This window comes from Zalophus californianus, chromosome 3 (assembly GCF_009762305.2).
Source record: "Zalophus californianus isolate mZalCal1 chromosome 3, mZalCal1.pri.v2, whole genome shotgun sequence".
Taxonomy (NCBI): Eukaryota; Metazoa; Chordata; class Mammalia; order Carnivora; family Otariidae; genus Zalophus; species Zalophus californianus.
Genome location: NC_045597.1, coordinates 80,030,055 through 80,051,324, shown reverse-complemented (window position 1 = coordinate 80,051,324; position 21,270 = coordinate 80,030,055). Strand labels below are relative to the sequence as shown.

At 44.4% G+C, this 21,270-nt stretch overlaps 1 protein-coding gene across 2 annotated transcripts; it reads right to left on the bottom strand.

Annotated features, from left to right (window-relative positions):
• Positions 1 to 55: 55 nt before the first annotated feature.
• GJA3 (gap junction protein alpha 3) lies at positions 56 to 19,715 on the bottom strand. 2 transcript variants are annotated; one of them, XR_003519204.1, is made up of 3 exons: positions 19,568 to 19,715; positions 3,508 to 5,571; positions 56 to 297 (listed from the first exon to the last, which is right to left on the bottom strand). XR_003519204.1 is itself a non-coding variant. In XM_027590136.1 (2 exons), exon 2 carries the CDS (start codon positions 5,552 to 5,554, stop codon positions 4,205 to 4,207), a length of 1,350 nt encoding a protein of 449 aa, XP_027445937.1. In that variant the 5' UTR covers positions 5,555 to 5,571; positions 19,568 to 19,715; the 3' UTR covers positions 2,965 to 4,204. The 2 variants fall into 2 exon arrangements, 1 of the variants encoding a protein (XP_027445937.1); XM_027590136.1 differs by lacking the exon at positions 56 to 297 and having other exon boundaries at positions 2,965 to 5,571.
• Positions 19,716 to 21,270: the final 1,555 nt, after the last annotated feature.

The window sequence follows — 21,270 nt, the reverse complement described above, 5'->3', positions numbered from 1 at the left end:
TCGGACACATTGCAGGTATTGCCAAATGTCATAAAAGCAAAGATGACAACTACACAATTACTTGTAATTATATACAGAAAAGTGGTCGCTGAGAACGATAAACTCCAGCTTCACGAGGCAAAGTGATCTCTCAGCTCTTGAAACCCCATTACAGCTTAGCAGGTTCGTGCAGGAAGGAGGAGTTAAGGAGACCCACGAGGTTAACGTGCACATTATTTCTTCCGGAGAACATATAGCAAAAGCTAGTAACAATGCTACAGGAACCCTTGGAAGAGGCTACTTGAGGTTCCTAAGTACCTGTGAAAAAACAGAACAGCCATTGCAGAAATTTCTCAAGCTTCTTTTGTAGGAAAGTTTTTTCTCCTTATTCTATCTAGATGAAAATTTTTTACTTTGAAAACCTGCTGAAGGATTCTATCAATAAAAACAATCAACTACAGAGCTGGTGATTTATATTTAAGGCCACTTTTTACTACTTAGGTTATAAGATGCTTATTTTCAGTTACAAAAATTTACAATTTTTGTAAACAAAAAATAAAGTTTTAGTAAGAGTTTTATAAATATTATGATCTAAGTTACATTTACATACCAAACATCTTCAAATATAATACTAGAAACAGTTCACTGCTCTTAGTGTTATTTAAATTCCTAGCTGACCATAAAAAGTCTTGCTAAGACATTCTATAATGCAAAGAGAAAAAAATATTTTGGGCAATGAGAAATCTTAAAATGCATAAACCTCAGCTTTGCAGTGTAATAATATAAAATTAGAATGAGAAATGCATTTTCGGACTTTAATGTACAATGCCTTCGTGTTTGACCGTATTTAAAAGTTATCTAGAGAATGTCCTGAACTCCATGGAGGTGGGGGTGGGGCAGTGGCAGGAATCTATTGATCTTTACAGAAACATTTTTCTTTTGAAATTATGCAATACTTTGTATAAGAATTTATTTGGTGGAGATCCACAAATCAATGTTACAAATACCAGAAGGAAAAGTTCAAAAGAAAAAAATTCAGCAAAAGGACTTTTTTCAAAAATACTAAAGAATTAAGAGTGTTAATAGGGGGGAAAGAAGCCGATATTGAAAAGAGACCTAGATCTCATGAACTTAATTTTTTTAAAGGATGTTTGACTTGTATTCATAATTCTAATTCCAGGTGTTCTTGTATAAGAAATCTATGATCTAGCCACTTATTTAATGATCAAGGAAAGTCAGGATGGGTCAGAAATATTCTGGCTTGCTCTTTTCCCCTTTCTATTTTCTTTTGGAAACTTAGGTATCTTTTTTTGTTAATTTCATGGGAAAAAATAATTCAGTGAAAGAAAGTTTTAAAAGGAGAAAGTGAATGATTAAGAAATGTTTTAGAATTTTAATAAATGGATTTGGAGATGGATTAGTAATGCTTGACATTTTATAACTATCATAGATTATGTAGTGCCAATAGGATGACTGAGCTTCTGCAAATACGGATGCAAGAAAGTAATTGTCTTGCATACTGCAGATTAAAAGATAAGGTGCATAAATATGTTAGGTAGAGCATTTGAGTTTTAAAATAAATTTATGGAATTAAAAAATTTTCCATTAAGATAAATATAATTTCAGTGAAATTTCTGAATAATTAACAGGCTAGAGAAAAAACATATCTGGAATCTTGACCATAGGGAGAGGTGATTTCTACTTTTATTGCACATATTAATGCTTACAGTGACTGGCTAAATAGAGAGCACCCTTTCACATTCCCATATCCCCATGAGGGAGAAGGATCCTAGCCTTCAGGGTCATGGATACCTCAAATAGCAACAAAATGGAATGCCTGCTTTCATTTTTTGTATGAATTGAAATCAGAACACTACCTTGAAAAAATACTATAGTCACTTTTGTATCACAGAATTTTACTTCTTTATGCATTAGTGGTTTCTAAGGAGGTGAATCTAATTTCACACTCCTACCCATGCACTAAATGGGCCAACTAGACTACGGTCAATTCACAATACTGGCATCTTCATCAACATATGGTGAATAAAATCCAATTTTAAAATGTAAAAACTAAATATAATTATAGTTCTCACTCTCATCTCCAACTCCACTTAAAATCAAATCATGGGTAGATCAGAAGCTTATTACTAACATTTATCCTGGTAGAACCTAAAGAACCTGTGTTCACATCCACTTCGGCTGTCTGTTAACCGAGTTGTTACCAAAGCTTTTTTTTTTTTTATCAAAATGCTTTTCAACTAGGATTTTCTGGTGGCCCTTCTCACCCCAGGGAACTAGGTCCTACTTCCTGAAGCCTAAGGCATCCACGGTAGGTGATGAATGAACTTCTTTCCTCTGCATCGTACAGTGGCACAAGTTATGCACCAGCCTAGGGGGAATTGAGAAAATGGTCACTCAGATAATTTTCTGTAAGGCTCAAATCTGTTTGAGAAAGGCTGAAATGATATTTATGGGAAGTTAGCATTTTTCAAGCCAAGGAGATTATCCCAGTTCATTCTGCCACAAAGCATAATGCTCTAATGAACTAGCTGTACGCGTTAATCTGAGAATGGGAATCCCAGTCTTCTCATCAGGTTGCTAGTGGGTCACTCTTTATGATATAAAACACAAAGTATGTTTTGGAGTGTAGCCCCAGATAAATCATCAGGAAGTTGGTGTTGATTCACACAGAGGAATGAATCAAATTGGCAAGTGTGTGGTGTTTTGCTGAATAAGGGCTGACAGTACTCAGTGGAAGTTGGAGTGTGAGAAGGACCGGGCTCAGCATTACCACTGTTCATCGGTTTATAAACAAACCGACTCAGACACGACGGCAGGGTGTGCAGCACAGAAAATTCTGCCACCTTCCAGCCACACCCACACAGAGAAAGAGCCTTCCCTGTCAGTGCAGCAATCCGCGTGGGTGACAGATGGGGCACACGTCCGAAATCAGCACATGAACTTACACAGGAAGTAAAACCCAGATACTTTTATTTATTTATACTTTAGAAAGCAAACAGGCTGCCCACAAAGAATGGTTAGGAAACTCAAAGAGTTTTATTTTGTACTGTTAAAAAAAAAATGTAGGTCATCGATTCATCTGTATAAATAATTTTTCTGGCAAGAGTAGTTAACTTTTAACCTTCCATTCAAAAACTTCACAACTTCAAGTATTTGAAATGCACTTAAATTTCCCCTGCCTTTATTTTATATAGTACATTCGCATAGCAATTAGCTGACTCATGAGGTCGAAGAGTTTCTTTAAAAGAAGGTTCAAATCTTTACCGGCATGTAATGGGACAAATTAGCATTCTCTTGGTCAGTATTCATTTTAATAGTACTATTTTTCTTTCATTTCTCCTGAAAGAAAGTGGGGGGAAATAGGCATACCTGTACAATTCAGATCAAAGCACAAAATATCATTTAAAAAATAAATACCTAAGGCATACCTGCCACACTTTTATTTCAATTTCCTCAGCTGTTTAAAAATTATCTCGAGTGTCGCTGCATTTCTACCTGCTTTCTTACCAGCAACCTCTGTGGCTCTCGCCTGCGCTGAATCCGCCTCTGGAGGGTAGCTGCTCATTGTCACTTGTCATGAAGCGTACAGTTTGATATCCTGGGCTTCACAGGCAATTTCAGAAACTCAAATGACACTATATGGACTTGCTCTAAATCTTTTTTTAGTGCAGTTTGGCAAATATCCCAAATGAAATTCAACTCTAAGTTAAAAGTATCAAACAGAGATAGTGCTAAGTGCGTCTGTGACTTTCTGGGCTGCCCAGAGGCTCTGGAGAGCGTAGGAATGGAAAGCCTAATTGCCCCGAAATGAAGTGACTGCAGACACCACCTGCTTTTACCACAGCGGAACAGTCACCCACAGAGACAGCAGGAGCCCAAGGCTGGGCAGCAACACCTGCAAAGGTGGCCCAGGTTGCTGGACTCTTGGGTTGTTGTGAATATCTTTAAAGGTCAACAGCCCCTGCACCCACTTTGCCCCTACCTCCCCATCTCAGCAAGCGTGGACGTTCTCCCCACTCTACCTCACAGTGTTAAGAACAGCAAGCATGGACACACAGAAACCTGCTCTCTTCTGCTTGATCTTCCCCTCCTCCACTCCAGTGCTCTCTCACTTCCAGGCTTTCTCTACCTGCAGACTGGAACTGCACTTTGGTTTTGGTTGCTAGAAAAGAGGTTATTATAAAGCTGTCTGGAGACACCACCGCTAGATGGCCAAGTCACTGGGTCTGGCCCTGCCGCCGCTGGACTTACTGGCCTTGCTTGATCGGCCCGGCTCTGCCGGGAGCAAAGGAGGCGCGTGCATCTCCACCGCGGTGGTCGCTACCTGCTCCCCGTCGTCGGGAGTCACTGCCAGTTTGCTCTCTCCCAAGCTGCTGCCGTGCCCATTCAGCGACAGGCCGGGCGCGCTGCTTCCCGCGCCACCGTCCTCAGGGAGCTGCTGGGCACTGCTTGTAGGGCTCAGGGATGCAGAAGCCGACGCTGGAGGGGAGGCCTTCCTCGCAGAAGTCTGCTGCTCAGCCTCCTGGTTGGCCCAGTTCTGTTCTGTCACTAGCAGGTGGTGGTTGCCGTTGTAGAATTTGGCAGGGTGGTCCTTTCCCGGTGCCTCGTTCAGGGCTGCCAGGTTGAAGTCTGTTGCTAGTGGAGGGGCTCCGGGGTAGCCCGTGGCCGTGGCCTTTCCCAGGGAAGAGGCAGAGTGAGTGTAGTAAGGCGGGAATCCGATGGTAACTGTGGGCGGGGCAGAGTGGGAGGGGAGGAGGAGTGGGCTCACACCCCCGGGGTTTGTGGCCCCCACCGTGGATTCAGGGGAGTCTGAGCGATAGTGGTTGGTCATTCCTTGTTTAAGCTTCTTCCAGCCCAGGTGGTAGATCTCCAGCATGTTGAGTAAGAGGGACACGCAGGCCACGGCCAGCATGAAGATGATGAATATGGTCTTCTCCGTGGGCCTGGAGATGAAGCAGTCCACCGTGTTGGGGCAGGGCCACCGGTCACAGCGGTACAGCGGCTTCAGCTCAAAGCCATACAGAAAGTACTGCCCGGCGATGAAGCCCACTTCAAACAGCGTCTTAAAGATGATGTTGAAGACGTAGGTCCGGAGCAGGGCCCCGGCGATTCGGATCTTGCCCCGGTCATCCCGCACCGGCGGCCTGTCCTTCTGGCCGTGGCCGCCCGGCCCGCAGCGCGCAGCCGGCCCGTGGTGCGGGCTCTCACCCTTCAGCAGCTCTTCCTCCCGCTCTTTCTTCTTCTCTTCCATGCGCCCGATGTGCAGCACATGGCCCAGGTAGATGAGGGTGGGCGTGGACACAAAGATGATCTGCAGCACCCAGAAGCGGATGTGGGAGATGGGGAAGGCTTTGTCGTAGCAGACGTTCTCGCAACCGGGCTGCTGCGTGTTACACGTGAAGTCCGACTGCTCGTCCCCCCACACCTCCTCAGCTGCGGCGCCCAGCACCAGGATCCTGAAGATGAACAGGACCGTCAGCCAAACCTTGCCAATGACCGTGGAGTGCTCCTGTGCGTTCTCTAATAGTCTCCCCAGAAAGCTCCAGTCGCCCATTGCTTCAGATTGCTAACCTGCAAGGGAACATTGCTGGTTAATAGGAAGCCTATGGCGAGCTGTCCAGTCCAAACACCCCGAGGGGCAGGAATAATCTTTGGCGCTGGAATAATCTTTCCCCGGGGGAGCTGTAGTCCCACTTCCATACGAGGGAGGCGCTGCGGAGCTCTCCACAGCACGAGTGTGCGTGTGCAGGGGTGTGTGTGTGTGTGCGCGCACGCGTGTCTCCACCATCGCGCTGAGCAGGGTTAGATAAACGCCCGCAGCGCCGGCATAACACGGAGCTCCTCTTACACTAACTAGCGCTGGCGCCAAGGAGATGCCCATGGGCGAGTGAAGCCCTCGCTTCAGAGATGAGGAAACTAGAGCTCCAAAGAGAAATGACTTGCCTGAGGGGAATGTAACTCTCCCCTGGCTTCTAACTCCCCATCCTGTTCTCTTCCAGGGCACAGTCTCCCAGGAGCTCTGGTGCTGCGGGGTACACAGCTTGGGTCCACTCCTAACCTCCACCTTTCTGTTCCTGCGAGGTTATGGTAACTTTCCTGCATAACTTCTGCCACATATTAACCTACTACTTCTAGGACTTACTTTCTTTTTTCACTTGGCAAATATTCCATCATGGTAAACTCACTGCACGTCCCCAGGCAGGAGCCTGTGTCCCCATCTGTAACATGGGACGATGGTCATTGCGTCATGTGCCGTGAGCTGCTTCCTAGACGGAGGGAGAGCCCGCAGGCCTCCTCTGTGAAGGTGGCAGTGTTCCTCAGACGCAGGGGACCAAGGTTACAAGGCGTTCTCCCTGTCGCTACTGCTCAAACAGGCCAGATGCTTCCAACTAGAACCAAAAGAACTCTGTTCTTCGGTCATTCTTCGGTAAGGAGAGCGGCCCAAGCTGGAAGTGCATGTACAAGTTCCAGCAGCCTTAAAGAACACTCTTCTCATTTTGAATTTTAAAATGTTTAAAAATATTAACTTTTATGAATGGGTTCAAAGGCAAATAAAACAAAACTTTACTCACCGTGATCTAAAGAAATAGACAAACGTTAACCCTCTCCTAGAATAAACTTTCAAGCCTTGGTTGTGGTCATTTGAGGTCTTTAGAAAAATATTACCAGTCACATATCCTACCAGCCTCTTTGTCCCATAATGTGACTGGCAGCTATTCTATTTGGCATGTTCTTAGAAGGTAAAATATTTTAATTCAGAAACTTAATTACTGAACGTGAAACGACCCACTCTTCTGTGAAGGATGTCAGGGGTCAGGGGACCCTTCTAGTTTACATCCTGCTTCTCCTCAACCCCAGACCGTCACAGCGTTTTTAATGGCATCTCTGCCCATAGCCCCAGCCCCTTCCTTCAGTCTGCTGGAGATTTTCCTCTGGGGCACAGGACAAAAGCCTCGCATAGTGTGGATCACCCATCAGTCCCTGATCCAACACCGCTGATGCCAAACTTCTTGTGGTCCCTGGGACTCTGCCGTGCTAGTTCTTCAACTTCAAACTTGGCCCCAATCCAGGGACTGGCCTATTGACCTGTCACTTACCTCCACTCTCCCCTCAAGAGTGGCCAACTCAGGCTAACACGGGGGCCCTGTGTTTTCTCTTCCCGCTTATCACGGCCCTGGCTTAATGGCCGTTCCTCCCTTTACGTTCCAGGAGGTTTCTCCCACCCGCCCACCCCTCCTACCTTGCTAAACTACAAACGGCATCCTCTCTCCTTGCTCTCCCCAGACAAGCACAGCCTTCTGAGTTTCTACAGAAAACCACCTTTAACCACCTTGGCTGCTTGTGGACTTTCTCCTTTACTCTAGTTTTGAGGTTGGGGTCTGCATGTGTAGCCTTTCCTCCTTGATGTCTGCAGGCAGAACATTTGGGCAATGTGCATTTCTGGAAGTCTCAAAGAAAAGACGAGGGTGGGGGAATTTATACTTCTTCCTGCTACCTTCCCAGCCTTGTTGAGTACAGCATAGCGTGCTAAAAAGGAGTCTTTTTTTAAAAAAAAATTATTTTTTTATTTGATAGAAAGAGAGAGAGCACAAGCAGGGGGAGCAGCAGGCAGTGGGAGAGGGAGAAGCAGGCTTCCCGCTGAGCAGGGAGCCCAATGTGGGACTCGATCCCAGGACCCTGGGATCATGACCTGAGCCGAAGGCGAGCCGAAGGCAGACGCTTAACGACTGAGCCACCCAGGCGCCCCACAGTTTGGGTTTTGTTTTGGAAAATGCATGCCTGAATGAATACAACAATTAACCAGAAGACCGAATATCTATGGGAGGGCTGGCAGTATGGGTCAAGGTCAGCTCAAAATGGGAGCCTCTAAAGTAGAAGCGACATCCACCTCTCTTCATAGCCATCAGAGTCTGCTCCAGATACCATGCAGACGGTCTTAAGGTGTTTTATCAATATCACTTTTTAATCATATCCCTAAGGCCAATTCAGTGAGAAAATGACAGCAGAGGAGTGAAGCACACGCAGAACAGCAAAGCTCTGCTGGCTAAGTACAAACCATGGACCACCCGGGGACCCCGTGATCCACTGTGGGCTAACATCAAGTGAGACAAACACAGTGACTGAATGAAATATCTTTCTGCTTGAAAGAGGAAAATGGGCTTATTCCTATCGTCAACGTACGGGGCCATTTCAGGACAAAACTAGAGCAGCTCCTGAAAGCTCTCACACTGTGAGTGCTTACCTTTGTAAGGTGCATGCGATCTAATTATAGAGCACCACAGCTACCATATGCGCACTTTTTAGATAACTCATCTACCGCGGCAGCAGTGGGATTCTCTAGTACTTGGATGCCGACATGAATGATCTCCACGAGATGGCATTTAACTGGTTTTTACTTTGATCTCAATGAAAACTTTGATTCTGACATTACTGCCGAACAAGATCTTATGTTGCATAGTTTACATGGCTGCTTCCATGTTCCTCTGACAGTTACACTTTCCCTTTCAAAGTTCTACAGTTTCTGCTTGGCCTTCAGGATATGTTGAGTGTCCCTTCAGATCCACCAATGGCTATTTAGTCAGTGACAATCTTGTGCTCAACTCTGGGCCGCACCTTCTGTTGAATACAGTGGAAGTAAAAACATGGTCTCTATCTTGAAATCTATTTGTGGAGATGGGAAAATTCAGGAAAATGGGGAGCTATGTGGGTGCAGAGGGATTCCAGAGAAAAAGGATAATAATATCAGAACATGGAGCCAGGGACATCTAGCCAGGGCAGGGTGGCATTTGAGCTGGGTTCGGGAGAGGTGGCTTTGGATAGGGGAAGAGGGACGGGCCAGAATGGCATTCCCGTGGCAGTGTGACCCGGTGTGGCTCAAATAGGGGCTCTGTGTTAGAGCAGTGAGTTTAAATGGGTGCTTCTGCCCAGAAGAGCTAGACAGGCTGCACTCTGAACATAATAGGCGCTCAGTAAACACTGGTGGGACAAATGAATGAAAGGACATCGAGGGCCACTGAACCACTTAGAGAGCAGGGAGATATGCTGAAAGTGCTGTTCAGAAAAGCAGGGGCCCCTCTAACAGGGACTCAGGAAGAGTGGTAATCTCCGAGTGAGTGCTGAAGGCCCAGGCTGGATGACAGCAGGGGCAAATGGAAAAAGGAAGGACAGAAAGGAGACACAGTCTGGAGACAAAAATAAAGCAGAATGGACAGTCTGCCTAGTCAGAGAATGAAAGCGAGAGGCATGAATTAAAGACAAACTTCATATTTCTGAGCCTGAGTGGGAAAATCAGGGGGCCATTTGAAGAGAAAAACATTGGGGAGGCGAGCTCATTTGGGATTGGAAAAAAGATGAGGACTCTGGTTTTGTGACTGTCTGGATCAAAAGTAGCGGTGGAAGATATGAGTGAAAGTGTCCAGGAGGAAGCTGGAGACACGGAATTAGAAAAGGTTGGGCAGAGGGTCGGCAGCGTAGCTCCACCTCTCCCTAGTGGAGACGATAGAGCAAAGCACAAAGGACGGACTTCATGGAAAATCCAGCGAAACAGATGAAGAGCAGGGCAGGAAAGGACTCACAGCCCGCACTGTGGGCGGTCGGTGCTTCAGTGGTGGCCGAACTGACCAAGTGGGTAAGAGCCTACGACTAAGCAATGACAGACGGCAGCAAGCCCTAGCCAGCGTGGGGGGAAGGGACCTTCCTTGGTAGGGCCCAGATGAGCTCTGCCAGGCAGGTTCACATTGTTTGGGCTGTGTTTATTTCGTTATCAAAATATCAAATAATATCAAAAGAGAAGACCCTTTCTCCTTTATAGAACTGACCCCAACATTTAGCTTTGCCTGAGCTACTAAGATTGAAATTTTACATTGTACTTGGGGATGTCCGAGAAGCCGCGGAGCCTCACCTGATGGGAATACTGTTCACACCAGAAGGCACATTCTCGGAGGGCAGTCAACAAGACGGGAGAACTAGGGTGACACAGAAGTGAGGAAGCCAAAGGAAGACTTTGAAGAAAGAGGTGACTAACAGTGTCAACATTCTTCAGCGTGTTCAAGAGGGATGGACATAAAGAAAAGGCCCTTTGATCTCACAGGGAAGGCCCTGATGGTCTTTAAATGCCCAGTCCAGTGGGAGCACTCGGACGGAAACAAAAGTCCAGGCCAGTGGTTAAAGAGGCAGAATGTGGGAGAGAAATGGAGACACGGTACAAAGAGCCTTTGTTCAGTAAGTCTAGAACTTAAAGGAAGGAGAGACACAAAATGGGTAAAAAGTGGGGGAATAAGGCCCAAAGGAGGCATTTCCGAGATAGGGAGGGCTATGGTGGTTTGGCCTCAGAGCCGCGGAGTCATGGGGACGGGATAGAGGCACGGTCGGCCTGCCCAGCACCAGGAGGGGGGCAAAAGGGCGGGAGAGCGGCTGCGAGGGCAGGTGTAGGACGAATGCTCTCCAAAGTGGTGACAAGACTCTCCTCAGTGAGGTCAAGCAGGAGGTCGTCTTCTCAGGCGAGGGCAGGACTTGGGCTCCTGAGAAGAAAAAAGGTTTGATAACCAGGGAACTGAGAGGATGAGAAAGGGACTGGGCTCCCCGAGTTCCTTGCCCAGCCAGACCTCACATCTATGTACAAGTCGTGGCCACTCAGTGAGGGCTGAGTGAAAGCTACCACGTGCGAGGCGCTCAGCGCTGAGCAAAGCGGAGAAGTGCTGCCTGGTGCAACATACACTCCAGCAGGAAAGACCGTGCACAGAAGTAAGAGATGCCAGGTGCTGAGTGCTGTGGGCAGACAGAGCGCTGGGGGGCAGCACAGAGGGAAGTACAGGGGCTGCTGAGGACTGGGGGCCTCCCTGAGAGGGTGACATCCGAGTGAAGAGCTGGGCCTCAGATACGAGGGACAAGCATTCCAGGCAGAGCAAGGCTTCTGGCGGGGAGCAGACCTGGTGTGCTCGGGATGGCGAGGACAGAATGGGGGCAGCAAAGCCAGCCGGGAGCAGACAGGCAGACGAGCAGGTCAAAGAGGAAGTGGGGAGATGGAGAGATCACAGCAGACAGAGAGGAGAACTTTGGCTTATACTCCAAGTGAGATGAGAATGTACTGGAGGGTTGGAACAAAAGAGTGACATAATCTGACTTACATCCTCACAGATCCCCTCTGGTTGTTGTGTCGAGAACAGGCATGGGGTAGAGGGGGCAGTGGGCAAGGGTGAAAGCAGAGGGTCCAGTGAGGACGCTGTGGTATAATCCAGAAAAGTGACAGTGGTGACAAATGGCCGAGTCTGCACAGACCCTGAAGGTAGGTCCAGCATGATGTGCTGACAGGTCAAGGGTTGGGGTAGCGCTGAGGAGAGGCCAAGGTTTCTGCCCTGAACAGGAGGAAAGGAGCTGCCATTTACCAAGATGGGGAAACCAAAGTAGGTACAGGTTTCAGAAAGGCATAGGAATCATGAGTTCTATTTTGAAAATGTTAAGTTTGAGACACCTATTAGATATCCAACTGTTAAGGCTAGAGATAAACATCTGTGAGTCATCATCAAACCCTGAGACTGGACTGAGATTATCTAGGGGCAGGGGAAGGACAAGGAGGCTGAAGACCAAGCCCTGGGGTCCTCCAGCATCTGCAGGTTGGCTACAGGAGAAACTCACCAAAGAGCTGCTTATTAGGAAATGTAAATTTTAGTTAAGACTCTGGAATGTAATAACATCCAAAATATATCATTTGTATTCTACTTGATTCTCTTTCGTACCAATATTTTGACACTGAAAACATTATTACTTGGTTTATAAATCAGAGGTAATATAACATGGAGTATGGCTAGGCAAATTAATTTTGTGTTAACTGTCTGTGATTGCCTGGAACATTGTTGAGTAGGATTTTGAGAGTCACATACAGGCTTAGCCAGAAAGTTCTATGTTCCATTAGTAATGTCTGCTAGGGTTTGGTATGAGGCAATGGTAGCCCAAACGCTAATTTTTGCCATCCCAGACTTGGCACACATTTAAAAGAACGTGGTAGGCTGAGCTAGTCACAAATATGATACATTGAAAAAATGGCTTATCTAGTTATCTTTTTAGCAGGTGGAAAGACTGTTTTCCATTAGCTTCTTTTACACCTTACCTGCCTATTTCAAGCGTTCACATTTAAGATAGTAATTTCCAGATGCCATGGGACCTAGCCCATGGTATTATGTACTTACCACACTTTTTCCATAATTCTGGTCTGACTCTTTAAAAAGGAACCAGAATTCAGAATAAATTCACCAAAATAACAAAAGACCCTTTCTTCTTTTACTCTATAGCATCAACTCCAATATTTAGCTTTGTCTGAGCTTCTAAGACTAAAGAACAAGATGGGAACTAGGCTTTTAAAAGCTGGCTCAATGCCACTTACAAATGCACTACCACAGCACTGGGAAAAGTTCAACCACATAGACAAGCATAAAAGAGGAAAAAAACCAAACCTCTGTAGTTTCAGATTAAGTAACATGTGGCATTGTTTTCCATCTCCAGAAGATGACTGATCACACCAACCAGAAGGACACCTAATGGCAACAGTTCTAGATATACTTGATATCTGGTAGGACAAGTTCCCCAACTTTGTTCTTCATATTTGTCTAGGCAATTTTTGGCCTTTCATTTTTTCCATATGAAATTTAGGTAGAGCTTGTCAAGTTCCACAAAAATCTGAGACTTGATTTTGACTGGAATTGCACAAAATTTATAGATGAAGCAAATTTAGCTCTTTACAATCTAGTTTCCCCACCAATAAGCATAATTGATCCATTGATGTTGACCTTCTTCATGCCTTTCAATAGTGCTTTAGGATAATGTTCCTAAAGGATTTACACATCTTTTGTTAGATATATTCCATTTATACTTGTTCTAATTTTTTGTTACAAATAGTTTTTTTTTCATATAACTTTTGATTGGTTATTACTGGTACTTAGGAACACTGTTTTTTGTTTGTTTGTTTGTTTTGTTTATTTTCTAGGAACATTGTTTTTATATATTGATCTTGTATCCAGCCACCTGTTAGAAAGCCTTACTAGTTCAAATAGGTAGGAGATTCCTTTGGATTTTCCAAGTAACACATTATCATATCCTCTGCTATTAAGGACAGATTTGTTTCTTCCTCCCCTAGTTCTAATTCCTGTTATTTCTTTTTCTTGTCTTCTTGTACTAGTCAAGACTCCTAGCACAATGTAGAGATGGTGATATCTTTTCTCATTTTTGTCTTTAACATGAATGCTTCTCAAGTTTTATCATTGAGCATGATGTTTCAACTTTTATCAGGCTAAGGAAGTTTTCTTCCAATCTTTGTTAATGGTTTGTTGGTTTTTGTTTTCTAAGTCATGAATGAGTATTGGATTTAGTAAAATACTTTTTTCCTGTTATTGTGATTTTTAGATGGTGAAGCACCCTACTGGTCATGATTTTATTTTTAATATGCTATCACATTCAATTTGCCACTACTTTATTTTGGATTATTTGTTCATACCTAAGATTGGTCTCAATTTTTGTACTACCATTGGATTTTGGTAAGAAAGCTATTTTAGCCTGAAAAATTAAAAATTCTCTGAATAAGCTTGTATAAGAATTTCCTATAAAAGTGTTTGGGATTAATGTCTTTTTGAGGGGGCCAGGGGAAGCCTAAATTACAAATTTAAATTCATTGGGTGCCTGGGTGGCTCAGTTAGTTAAGCGACTGCCTTCGGCTCAGGTCATGATCCCGGAGTACCGGGATCGAGCCTCGCATCGGGCTCCCTGCTCAGCGGGGAGTCTACTTCTCCCTCTGACTCTTCCCCCTCTTGTGTGCTCTCTCTCTCTCTCAAATAAATAAAATCTTAAAAAAAAATTCAATTTCAGTAACTGTTATCTGCATAAGTTTGGTTGCTATTTCTTAAGTGAATTTTGATAGTTCATATCTTTTAGAAATTTTTCCATTTCTAAGTTTCAAATTTATTGGCAGAAAATTATTCATGGTATTTTCTTATGATTTTGAAACTCTATGGTATTCGTACTTAGATTCCTTTGTTTGGTTCCAAATATTGTTTATCTGAGGTTTTTAAAATATTAGTCTTGTTGCTTTTTCTTTAGCTAAAGAACCAATTTTGATATGCTTGAAAAAGAATGAGAGTTTATTATTTTTTCCAATGTCTTATCACATATGCTACATTTATAGTATACAGAATATATCTACAAAAAATCCCTATAGATCTTTTATTTTATTTTTTTAGGATTTTATTTATTTGAGAGGGAGAGCGATATCGAGAGAAGACACAAGCTAGGGGGAGGGGCAGAGGGAAAGGGAGAAGCAAGCTCCCTATTGAGCAAGGAGCCCAATGTGGGGCTCGAACCCAGGACCTTGGGATTATGACCTGAGCCAAAGGCACTTAACTGACTGAGCCACCCAGGTGCCCACCCCCCACCCATGGATCTTTTAAATAGACAATGTGATTTTAGTATTTGCTAGTATTATTATAAAATATACATATATAATTTAAGGGTATTCTTTATCTTAGTGTAAAATTGTTTATTATTGTACAGTTCCAGGGGATTCCTTATTTTAAATGGAAAAGTACATGGTTTCTATTACTTAACTTTTCAGTAATCTCGTGCTCTGGCAGAAGACATAACTCATACAGGGTGATGTCTCTCATACAGACCAACTGATTTAATGAAATCATAAAACACTAATTTTCTAACTTCTTAATCAAAAATTTTAAAGCACTGCATATTTTTATTGTCAGAGAACAAATCTCCAGAAACATGAAATTGTTTTAAATTATACTTTTTTTTTTTTTTTAGATTTTATTTTTCAAGTAATCTCTATACCCAACATGGGGCCCAAACTTACACCCCCAAGATCAAGAGTTGCACATTCCACTGACTGAGCCAGCCAGGTGCACCTTAAATTATACTTTTATTCTACTTATTTTACTTATTAAATAAGAATGGATAGAAAACACCTGCCATCCATGTGTTATTATTATTATCCCTCTATTTTCTCTTTTATGTGGGAATTTTAATTGTTCTTTGGGGGGTGGGATTTTAAATTGTTTATAAATACCTGAAAAGTCATGTACTCTTTAAGTCTTTACTTGGCTAAGGTAACTGTCATTAACACTTTTCATCCTTAGTCAAAGGGAAAAACTCAGTTTTTCTTTTGTTTTTGACATTCTGTAACTGAAAAGCTGAGTGAGAGTTAATTGGAATTTGGAAGCAACTTAAACAACTGTATTAGTTTGAAAACAAATGTCTTCAATTTTTATATTTAAGAATGACAAAATTAAAAATACCCTTAGCTTTTTATCCACAGTGTTTCTTCTTGAAATACTTGAATAAAATAAATATTCCTACCAGAAATCAGTATTAAGTCACCATTTCCACAATTAGAGTTCTAATATTAAGCTAGACAATTAACAGCTGGTTGAGCTTCAGTTCAATTGACAGAAAAATGTAAATAGTCTGGAACATAATTAGAAACATGACTGTCTTCCAATACTATTCATGCCATACTGGGCTTCCTTTTTAAACCCTCCAACTGTGTTCCCTGTTCTATTACCCTGTGGAGTCCTCCAGTTTCTCCTGCCAATTATTAAATGGCATTAAAAGTTTTAAAAATAACTTCTGTGAAAGACCTAAGAATACCACTTGAAGTTTTCACTTATTTAAACATTTTACATATTTTAGTGTAATTTAGCAATGATTTTCATGTATTTCAACATTAGTTCTCAAACTTTTAATAATTGAATAATAAAGAACAAAGTCAATACCCTTGAAGTAAAATTCAATTTGCCAATACTTCCTGAAGGGTGGCTTGAAGCAAGGGTAAATAACAATAAAGAAAATTATAGGGGAGCTTTAGCACATCTAAACCACAGACCAGGCAGTGGGAATAGTATGCCAAGCACTGATTTCATACAGTCTGGTCAGTTAAAAGGTAATTTCCCTCTATAAATCCAAATTACATCCTTCAGGAATCTTGCTCATCCATGGAGGAAGTATGGAATCACAGCATTTTAGAGCTAAAAGAACCTCAGAAGTGGTCTAGTTTACAGATGGGGCCATGGGGCCATGGGGATCCGGAGGTCCCGAGATGGTACTGTGATTCGCGAAAGGCTACACAGCCCGCCGTGCTGAAGCCGGCACGAATAGTCCTGCCTTCTTCCTCTCAGGCCAGCGTACCTTCCCCTTCCGCGTGCACTATGCACTAGGCCGATTGTTGATTAGAAGAGCTACCTCTTTAGTCATATTGCTCTACCACACTTTAAAACGTGTTTAGAAACATGGGTTAGAGTACATTTTAAGCTTTTGCTCTTTTTCTTCCATTCCAAAGTGGCTAATATTGTTAAATATTATTGACATGCTAAGAACAGTCCTGTTACTCCATCATATAAATTGACATTGTCATTTTAAGGCAAATTCACATATTATCTTTACTCTTGTTTTAGTGAACAAAACCTCATATATTTTTATATTTATATATTATATTTTATTTTTCCATTTATATTACGTATATTTTATTTTTCCATTTATATTACTGACACAAATTACATCTGTCAAAATGGTTTCTATTTTTGAAATAATAATTTCTATAGTATAAATATAATTTCAGCAGCGCCTGCGTGGCTCAGTCATTGAGCGTCTGCCTTCGGCTCAGGTCATGGTCCCAGGGTCCTGGGATCGAGCCGCGCATCCGGCTCCCTGCTCAACGGGAAGCCTGCTTCTCCCTCTCCCGCTCCCCCTGCTTGTGTTCCTGCTCTCGCTATCTCTCCCTGTCAAATAAATAAATAAAATATTAAAAAAAATAAATATAATTTCACTTTTCTTATTCAAACCCACTTTTATTAGCATACAACATAGAAATCTCTTCTATGTTCTAGACTAAAAGATTCATTGTAAGGGTAATACGAAATGGAGTTTCACGAATAAAATGAGCATTAATTCATGGAGATAATAAGGTGGTCTGAACAAAAAAAATTAGGTGATTTTTACGTTTAGTATCATTAGTTTGTCAACAGTAAATTTAAAGCAAGCCACTTATTCTCCAAATTAAAGAAAATGTAAGAGGGCAGAAACTGTTCACATCAACCATTATGAAGTCATACTTTTGAAGACCAGAGATTTTAAAAAAGCAATAGAGTACTAACCTAGTTATCATGATGAAGAATTTCCCACCACTATAAGAATGAAAAGATTAAAATTTATCACTATTTTATTCCCTTTATGCATTATATTGAAATGGTAAAAACATTGTTTTTTAGAGACACATGTATGCTGTTAATGATCACATGTATTGGATTTTTTTCCCACTTCAATTTAGTAAACACTTATCAAACACCTATCATGTGTGTGGCACTGTGCTACTAATTAAGAGATGGTTCTTCATGAGAGACTATGGACTCTGAAAAACAAACTGAGGGTTCTAGAGAGGAGGGGGGTGGGGGGATGGGTTAGCCTGGTGATGGGTATTAAAGAGGGCACGTTCTGCATAGAGCACTGGGTGTTATACACAAACAATGAATCATGGAACACTACATCAAAAACTAATGATGTAATGTATGGTGATTAACATAACAATAATAAAAAATAGTAATAATAAAAAAAGAGATGGTTCTTCCTCTCAGGAGTTTTATTCACAATCTATGGGTGAGGCAGACTTGTAAAAAAAAAAAGAATCAAAATATAGTATGACAAGGGTTACATAGTATTGGTAATGGCCACAACACAGTGGAGCAGAAGAGAGAAGGACACTGTATGTTAATCATGAGTTTGGCTGTTTCTTAATACAGAGATCCTGGTAATCATGCTATCTGTACAGGGTGAAATACTTCTCAAAGGCCTTTCCACTGTCTAGAATGTTCTGGTATTTTAGTACAGTACAAAAACTATGTGTTTACTCGTATAATTATGTGTGATACTGAGGTAAAATCCTAAAAATACATATATCCTATTTATTCTGTGTTAGGTGCATGTTCAAGTGATGGTAACATCTGAAGACTAATTATAGTTTAAATTCTTTACATACATGAGGCTTTATAAAATGGCTGTGATACATACACACAATTACTTTTAAGGTTCAAATGTGTAGTGTGAAAGTTATTTTGTTAAGAAAAGGAACACAACTTAAAATGTAAGTAACATTCAAAGAAATTGTGTCAAAATTCTTTTTCTTATTTGCAAACAGTGACATTTTGTTAACCACATTTCACTATCCTGAGGGCTTTAAGCCTGTTAATATCAGCTGGTTAACCTAAATAGCACTGTTTAGTTTGTTATAGTAGTAAAGTTTTTGTGAATTACTTTACACTACAGTAACACGTGCATTGCCCTTGTGAGATGCTTATCTCAACATGGATCAAACTGCTGAGCCAGTGGAATATGTGCCAAATTAGCTGTTGTTTACTTTGAACACACTGACCCTTGGAAAATAAGTCCCCCCTTTTCCTCTTTAATCTTTTACTGTTTGTTTTGCAATACGTTTCACAGGACATTGATGGACTGTCAGTGAAGTGATGCACATATCATAAATCACTAATTTGAATTCTTGAGTAATATAAACCAAAGCATAATTCACGCCTCAGCTGTTTGTATGTAACCATCTTTAAGTGACATATTTGGCGTTATCTTGGTAAAGTAAAAACTGGAGAACTCCACTTGTCCCTAAAGTCCCAGTCACAAATATTCATGAACCGAGAGCTCTGCAAACTGGGATGAATTCTGCTCACTAGAGTGTAGACTGCAAGGCAAATACACCCGCGTCGCTGCAATTCACTGTGAGAACAGCCCCTAAAAGAAGGGATTACTGTAGAATGCAGATAAGTGTTTTTCCACTCTTCTGTAAATTCTTTATACTCAAACACGCCATAACAAGCATATGGGTCAAGAAATTAGATCGTGGTACTTATAACTAAAACGTTTCTAAAAGAAAGAAAGAAAGAAAGGAAGGAAGGAAGGAAGAAAGAAAAGAAAAAGAAAAAAAAATTCAAAAAGTTTCTTAAGTAGGCGAGCCAACATCGTTCCTAAAAGACACCAACACAACTCTGGAGAAAGCGTGGCGATGCTAAACGCCAGCAGTTGAACTCCAGTCCTTGCGGCTGTGGTATCTGTTGAGAATATTCAAGTATTTAAACAGTCCTTAAGATCCCTCAGATCTGCAGTTCTAGAGCCATTCCAGCTTCCCCACTCAAGGGGGAAAACACCGTCAAGGAAACATTTTCAACCCAGCCTTCCACCATCCACCAAGGAAAGCCATTACGCAGCTGAGAACTGGCGCTCTGCAGAGATCTCCAGGAGCAAAGGAACGTCAATTATTCCCAAAGTTTTCCAGAAAGTTTCCTGAGCCCCGCTCTCTAGCCCTGCCGCTCCCACCACTCCCCCAAGATTCCCGAAACAATTCTAAGAGGCCGGGAGCCTCAAACCGGCAGCGGCGCTCGGGCTGCGGCTCGCTCCGCCCCGGCCCGCCCGAGCCCGTCTGGGGAGGTCGGAGGCGCCGGTGTCCCGCCCGTCCTTCCGCCCCGGGGCTGCCCCCGGCCGCAGGCGCCTGGGCCTCCGGGGCGCCCGGCCCTGCGCTTACCCCGCTCTGCCGCGGCGGCGACCCGGGTGCGCTCCTTCTCGAGCAGGGCTCCCGGCCGCTCTGAAAAGGAGAATTTCTCTTACACGTGCGGTGCAACTTAACGCGTGCGCCCCGCGCAAGGGCCCGGCCTCCCCGCCCCGGCGGCCATCCCCGCGGCCCCAATGCGCCCCGCGCTCGGCGCCCCCAAGCCGCAGCTCGGGCCGCCGCGCCACGCCCCCGCCGCCTCCACCTCTGCCTGGGGGCCGCGCGGGGGCGGTGCCAGGGCGCTGAGCAAGGCCCCCGCCCCGCCGCCGGACGGTGCCCCGCGTTCTCGTCCCGCACGCGCACCCTGCCCCTCGTTCCCCATCCTGCACACCCACCTGCAGCCGCTTCCCGCCTCGCACCCGCAGTCCCCATCACCTCCCGCCAGCCTGCACCTGCACCACACCTGCACCCCATCACCCCGCAACCGTATCCGCATTCCCACTAGCACCTGCACCCGTCACCCTGCAACCATCCGTCTTTCCCACCCGCACCTGCATCCCGCGCCCCACCCACGGGAGCGCCCTCCTGCTCCGGATGTGGAGCAAGGGCTCTTTCCCGCCACCGGGCTCCCGCGGGCCTCCCGTCTGTCTCCACAGAAAGCACAAGGCCGACGAAGGGCGGGGGGCGAGGGCGAGCAAAGGGCGCACTCGTTCCGTCCTGCCGGCTCCAGGGACACCCCTCGCGCGCACGTGCGCCCGCCCGGCGATCCAGCTCACGCCTGCCCTCGCAGGGCAGAGCCGCAGCTCTGGCGGCGCTCCTGAGCCGGGGGGCGCGTGGGCGTTGGGGCGTCTTGGGCCGCCGGGGGACGCGATTCTAGACAGCCAGCGCGGGTCAGGGGCCACTGAGCAGGGGGTGCCCACGTAACCTGGCCGAATCCACCAAAGAAGAGCCCGGGCCGCAGCGTGGATGCTGTCGAGGGCCGCGCCCGGGCAGAGGCTGGAGCGCGTCCCGGGAAGGGAGCCGAGGAGCTATAAATAGTGGCCGCGAGCCTGGTTCCCGTCAAACACACTTAATTTAGCCGGCGGTCACAGGGATTCTTTTGTGTGTGTGTGTGCGTGTGTGTGTTTTTTTTTTAAAGAACTTTTTCCGCTGCACTTGAGACTTGGCCCTGCCCGAGGTGACAGGGAAGGTGTCCCTGCAGGTCACTCATTCTCATTGGTGCTAGTGACCAGATGCTAGAGCAAGGCCTAGCCTGCTTGCCCAGACTGGGGTGAAGGTTTTAACATCTTTCCTCCCCAGAGTTTGTATTGCACACACTTCAAAGGAAAGCCAACTACAAAAGGCCACCGAGCAAGGAAGGAATCCCATCCCTGTCTGTTATTGTCTCAACTCAGTTTAGGTGACTCTGCGTTCCCTCCACGCCTCAGGATTTGCTTTTGCGTCCTCAGGGTTTAGCATGGGGCCTGGCCTGGGCAAGGGAAGGAAGGAAGGAAGGAAGGGAGGAAGGAAGGAAGGAAGGGAGGGAGGGAGGGAGGGAGGAAGGAGGAAGGAAGGAAGGAAGGAAGGAAATTTTGTTGACCATTCTAGAAGCTGAAAATGATCCCAGAATTCCCTTTATGAGTGATGGATTTATTCCAAGAATGTGGCAAAATTAGAGTCTTTGATTGTTTTTAAATTTCCAGGGAACAGCTTCCATTGGTCACCTTTATTAGAGTTTAGATCTGTTCTGATTAGCTATG

Bases quoted from the DNA above. Each gene is read 5' to 3' on its own strand.
- GJA3 (XM_027590136.1), bottom strand. From the start codon at position 5,554: ATGGGCGACTGGAGCTTTCTGGGGAGACTATTAGAGAACGCACAGGAG.